Source organism: Leptonychotes weddellii, chromosome 11 (genome assembly GCF_054177405.1).
Source record: "Leptonychotes weddellii isolate Sample4059 chromosome 11, ASM5417740v2, whole genome shotgun sequence".
Classification (NCBI taxonomy): Eukaryota; Metazoa; Chordata; class Mammalia; order Carnivora; family Phocidae; genus Leptonychotes; species Leptonychotes weddellii.
In genome coordinates this window covers 90,984,799-90,990,798 of record NC_138379.1, presented here as the reverse complement: position 1 = coordinate 90,990,798, position 6,000 = coordinate 90,984,799, and the positions used below count along the sequence as shown (strand labels likewise).

At 38.9% G+C, this 6,000-nt stretch overlaps 1 protein-coding gene across 2 annotated transcripts in view; it reads right to left on the bottom strand.

Annotated features, from left to right (window-relative positions):
- Positions 1-6,000, bottom strand: part of CWF19L2 (CWF19 like cell cycle control factor 2) — a 122,513-nt gene that overhangs the window by 19,982 nt on the left and 96,531 nt on the right. For both annotated transcript variants that reach the window (XM_081799556.1, XM_081799557.1), the window contains exon 13: positions 2,992-3,204. In XM_081799556.1, the coding sequence (XP_081655682.1) occupies positions 2,992-3,204 (213 nt within the window). The remainder of the gene's footprint in view (positions 1-2,991; positions 3,205-6,000) is intronic.

The following is a 6,000-nucleotide window of genomic DNA, read 5'->3' as shown; positions in this document are numbered from 1 at the left end:
GGGTTAGCCCGATGATGGGTATTAAGGAGGGCACGTACTGAATGGAGCACTGGGTGTTATACGCAAACAATGAATCATGGAACACTACATCAAAAACTAATGATGTACTGTATGGTGACTAACATAACATAATAAAATTTAAAAAAAAAGTAAAGCACAGTGTTAAGACAAGGTGGGAGAAGACTTTTATTTTTAAAAAAGGAGGGAGAAGGGAGGGACAGCTGATGATCACAAGTTATTTCTAACTCTGTGACTCTAATGAGTACTAATACAGCTTCATTAATATATCTGCTTTGAAGACATCAATTTTAAATATCAGAAATTCAGGGTGATGGAGAATTACTGAATTGCTTTGAAATACTATTTATTGTTTCAACTAAATGGCAAAGTAATTCCTTAGAAACTCAAAATCATATATGATTAACTTAGGTAGTAACTAAAAGGAATAATTCGTTATTGTTTATTCAGATGAATTAAATGACCCATTAGTCAGATATTGTAGGACACAGAAGAAATTCCTTCTAATCAATATTTCTACATTAAAATATTCCAATACAAAAGGCTGAACGTCGATGGTAGTTTCTAGAGCAAAGGTAGCACAATAAAGCATAGGTGGGGAAAGGAGAGGCTCAAGTGGTTTTTTAAATGAAACCAAAGTGCAAAGACAAGTCCACAAGGGAACAAACAGATCAGCCAACTCTTGGGAAGTTACAGGCAAAGAGAAGGATTTAATACCATTAGACAAGACTGCTTGGAAAGTGTGGGTTACCCCACTGCAGAAGAGGACCACCAAGGAAAACAGGGAAAGGCAGGTTGTAAGAAACAGAAAATGTCTGTTCACTGGCCAGCCGTCTGCTTTCACAAGTGGACTGAAAAATGCCTACGTTGAGATGCAGCCTACCCAGCAGCCTACCCAGCAGGAAGCCAACAGCAGGTCCGTGCACTCAGCTCCTGTGTGCCTCCCTGGACGCAGCCCGTTCCCAACACCGGGGACATGAAGAACCCACTGGAAAAACTCCAAACTTCCCCTCAAGTACGTAGGAAACATTTAAGTGTCACTTTATGTTTGATCTGTTCCCCCACTTTTTAAAGATGGGGATCAGACTAAAGAGGAATGAAATATGTATAATGTCATAATTACAAAAATTTTACTGTTTATGTAAAAGTCTGGGAAATAATTCAGACAAATTAATACAAGTAACTGGTTATGGTGGGTTTTTTTTTAATTGAATAAATTTTAAATGGGAGTTTTACATTTACCTTTTTGGTAAAGTTTGGAAGGAAAGAAAGAAGCAGAAGAAGGGTAAGGAAATAAAGAAACCAAAATATAAACTGATAAGTCAACAGTCTTAACAACCTACAAATATTAAAGACTAGAGTTGGAATGGAAACACCAACGCCAGTTCATTGGATACATAAGGTGTATGTCACATGCATGTGAGAAACATTAATAAATAAACACGCATATGTACGGTGCCCAAACTATCAGTTCCTGAACTAGCACTCATTCATTCAACTTCCTCTCCCACTCCACTCCAGCTACCCTGGCCTCCCCGCTCAGTGAATGCCGAGCGCATGCTCTCCTCAGGGCTCCTCACTCACTGATGCCCCGACCTGAAACAGGAGTCATTCCGATCTTCATGTTGCTTGCTCCTTCTATCTTTCATAGCTTTACTAAAATACTTCCTCAAAGGGGCCTTCTGACCACTGTCTCAAAAAATCCCATCATTTTGGGGCACCTGGGTGGCTCAGTCGTTAAGTATCTGCCTTCAGCTCAGGTCATGATCCCAGAGTCCTGGGATCAAGCCCCCACATCGGGCTCTGCACTCAGTGTGGCATCTGCTTGAGATTCTCTTCTCCCTCTGCCCCTTCCCCCACACTGTCTAAAATAAGTAAATATTTTAATAAAAAAATTAAAAATAATAAAAATAATAAAATAATAATTTAAGGGGCCCCTGGGTGGCTCAGTTGTTAAGCGTCTGCCTTCAGCTCAGGTCATGATCCCAGGGTCCTGGGATCGAGCCCCACAGTGGGCTCCCTGCTCAGCAGGAAGCCTGCTTCTCCCTCTCCCACTCCCCCTGCTTGTGTTCCCTCTCTCGCTGTGTCTCTTTCTGTCAAATAAATAAATAAAATCTTTAAAAAAAAAAAAAGTCCCATCATTTTATCCCATTTCCACGCTTTATTTGCTTTAGGACAACACTTTTCTTCAGTTAGGACAATTATTACTTTATTCTCTGCCCTATTTTACTACAACACAAGCTCCAAAAGTACATCTGAGTCTACTTTTCCCCAGTTACTAATAAGGGTCTCGTATGTATCAGGTACACAATAATTATTTACTTATATTTAAGTGTAAGTCACCAAATATTTCCTGAAGTGACTACAAACACATATTCTTGGTATACAATGGGATATATGTTTGGTAAACAACGGGCTACATGCTTCGTATACAATGATGACTAAGACTTTCTGTTCTTCATAGAACTTACAGACTATTAGGAGAGGGACTCAATAAGTGAGTAAAATACAGTAAAATTTTTCGAATTATGAGATATTCTATGAAGAAACAAATAGGTTCTTTGAGAAAGTAAGGAAAGAAGCAGAAACCACTTTAGCCTGAGTATTTCTGAAGTGATTTTAATACTAAGTATCAAGTGCCGACCATGAAAATAAGGTCACACAGCTGGTAAAGGGCAGAGCCAGAAGCTGAGTCCAGTTGGGCCGGCTCCAGAGTTCAGAGCCTCAAGCACTTCCCAACTTTGCTTCTCTAACAGGCAGAATCGCACAAAATGTGAGCTTCATGTCACCTCAATATTTACACTCGCTCTAAAAAAGATTCTAAGAATCATGGGAAGTTAGAAAAGAAAAATATTTGAAACACAGAATAAGAAAAGAAGACAGACTGGAATCCTCTAAGCGTCTCAAGAAAGAGGCAAATCTGCACAAAGCACTACATCACTTCCTCAGGGCAATAAATGTTCTATTTCTTACCTTAACACCTATGGCAACAATGAGGTGCTTGGGAAACTGAGAGCTGTCCAAACAATACAGACATCTTTCCATTTGTGCAGCCAGACTCTGGTGCTCGGCAATTGCTTTCCTCCTGTGGTTCTCTTCCTCTTCACCAGAACGTTCTTTCTCAGCTGCTTTGGAGACAAACAGGTCATCGAGAGTGTAGTAGTCTCCATCTGTTTTTCCCATAAACTGAAAAACCAAAATAACAGTAGTGGGGAGAAGGCAGTGGTTAACATTTTACTGTACTGTAGCTACTGAAGTCCTATCTGTAAGTTCTACAGTAAAACTTTTAAATTAAAAAAAAAAGAAGAAAAACATGATTAAAAATTTAAGCTTGGGGGCGCCTGGGTGGCTCAGTTGGTTAAGCGACTGCCTTCGGCTCAGGTCATGATCCTGGAGTCCCGGGATCGAGTCCCGCATCGGGCTCCCTGCTCAGCAGGGAGTCTGCTTCTCCCTCTAACCCTCCTCCCTCTCATGCTCTCTGTCTCTCATTCTCTCTCTCTCAAATAAATAAATAAAATCTTAAAAAAAAAAAAAATTTAAGCTTGATCTTCAAGGTCAATCAATCCTCATCAACATCATCATCATCCCAGCTCCAGTTTACCGTGTATCTACCACGTAAAATTTTATGCAGTGTGATTGTTTTATACTTCCCCGCGAGAATGAGACCATTATCGTTTCCATTTACTAGATGAGGAAATTGAACTACGGAGAAGTTAAGAACTTCTTTCATTTTAAAATCAGCATATGCTTCATAGAGAACATAAACATTTTTCAACTCTATCTCCGGGCGGCTTCTCCGCACCTCCCCAAACATCAACTGTAGGCAGGGTGATGCTTTTAAAACACAAATTTTATTTACTTATTTTATTTATGTCCTCAGAGAACTCCACATTGTGAACAGGATCAAGTTCAGGCTCTGTTTTGCCTTCAAAATCATAGAAACAGACAAGCATAATGGTTAAAAGCTGGGACTCTCTATAGAGTCAGAGTGACTGTGGTGAAGTTCTAGCTCCTGTCTGTCTTAGCCTTGGGCAAGTTATTTAAACTCTCTGTGCTCCCTGCACACTTCATTTCCTCATCTCACAATGGTTGTAACAATACTATCTACCTAATAGGTTATCTTGCTTAATCCTCACAACACATGCCTGGCACACAGGAAGGACTCACAAAAGTTGAGCCACCATTACTATTACAATCTTCACAATCTGGCATTGGTGACCTTTCTTGTCACATGTGATTACATCCCTAACTTTAGGCGCTGGTCATCATCCTATTTTCAGTCCCCCAAAACACTGCTACCTTCAGGCTTCACAACACACTGCTCTCTGACCAATTCTGCCCCCAACTGTGCCAATCTACTCCCACTCCTTTTTCAATCTGAGGCTTCGATTTAGTTGTTACCTCCAAAAAAGAACTTTCCTGGATCTTCCAAGATCCACTGGTACTGTACTCCCATCAGTTTCACGATGACCACACTTTATCATAACTTCTCATTAACTGGGTTTTTCTTCCATTAGACTAAGTTCTAAGTACTATTAAGTCTACTAAGTACCAAAAGAGAACTGTCTTTTTTATCATCAAATACAAAGCAATAGCAAGATGCTTGGATTTTATCAGACATGTAGAAAGATTTGAAAAGAGCTAGAATGGCTGAATTTATGTCAGAAAAAGTAGAATTCAAAGCAAAGAATATTGAAGGAGATAAAAGGTCATTTCACAATGATAAAAGAGTTACACCATCAAGAGGACATAACAATATTGAAATTTATACGCCTAATTACTGAATTTCAAAATATATGAAGCAAAAACCTGATAGAACTGCAGAAGAAAAACACAAATCCACAAATGTAGCCAGAGATTTAAATACCCCTTTTTCGGGCGCCTGGGTGGCTCAGTCGTTAAGCATCTGCCTTCGGCTCAGGTCATGATCCCAGGGTCCCGGGATCGAGTCCCACATCCGGCTCCCTGCTCCGCGGGAAGCCTGCTTCTCCCTCTCCCACTCCCCCTGCTTGTGTTCCTGCTCTCGCTATGTCTCTCTCTGTCAAATAAATAAATAAAATCTTTTAAAAAAATAAATAAATAAATAAATAAATAAATAAATACCCCTCTTTCAATAATTGATAGAACAAGGAGAAAATCAATAGGCATACTGAAGACCTGAACAACCTATGAACCAGTTTGAAACCTGACACTGACAGAAAGTCTCTCCAACATCAACAGAATACACATTCTTCTCAAGTGCAGAGACAACATTTACCAAGAGATGACATTCATGGTCATAACGCAAGTCCTAATAAATTTAAAAGGATTCAGGTAACATAAAGTATATGCACTGAGCACAACGGAATTAAATTAGAAATCCCAGCAGAAACACATATGGAAAACTGCCAAGTATTTGGAAATTAAATAGCCCAGTTCCAAATAACCCATGTATCTATCAAATAAATAAATAAGAAAATCAGAAAGTATTTTGAAGTGCAATAAAATACAGGTGAATCTGTGGGATGTTGCTAAAGCAGTACTGGGAGGGAGAACTGTAGCACCATCAGAAAACAAGAAAGGCCTCAAATCAATAATATCAACACCACCTTAAGAAAGCTAAAAAATAAATAAATAAAATAAAATAGAATGTAAACAAGATTTCTAAAATGTCATTACTGATAGAACCAGGTAAAAATTAGAAACTAGGTATGAACTATTAGTAGTAAGGAGTCTCTCCGAGCACATTAGCTTCCTTGTCTATACTAGAATTTATTTTTTATCTTCTACTTTTTCTCCGTATTAATTCTTGCAATATATCTCTCTATTCTTGCAGGTTCATTTATGTGAACTGCCCTGATTTACAATTATTTTAACTTCAGAGCTTGATCTCAACTACAAGATATTACATTTTGAAAAATATCAGAACTAGTCACTAATTATTTTCAGAGTGACCAACCATGTGCTAGGTACTAACAGAAACCTTAAGTACTGTCTCATCCG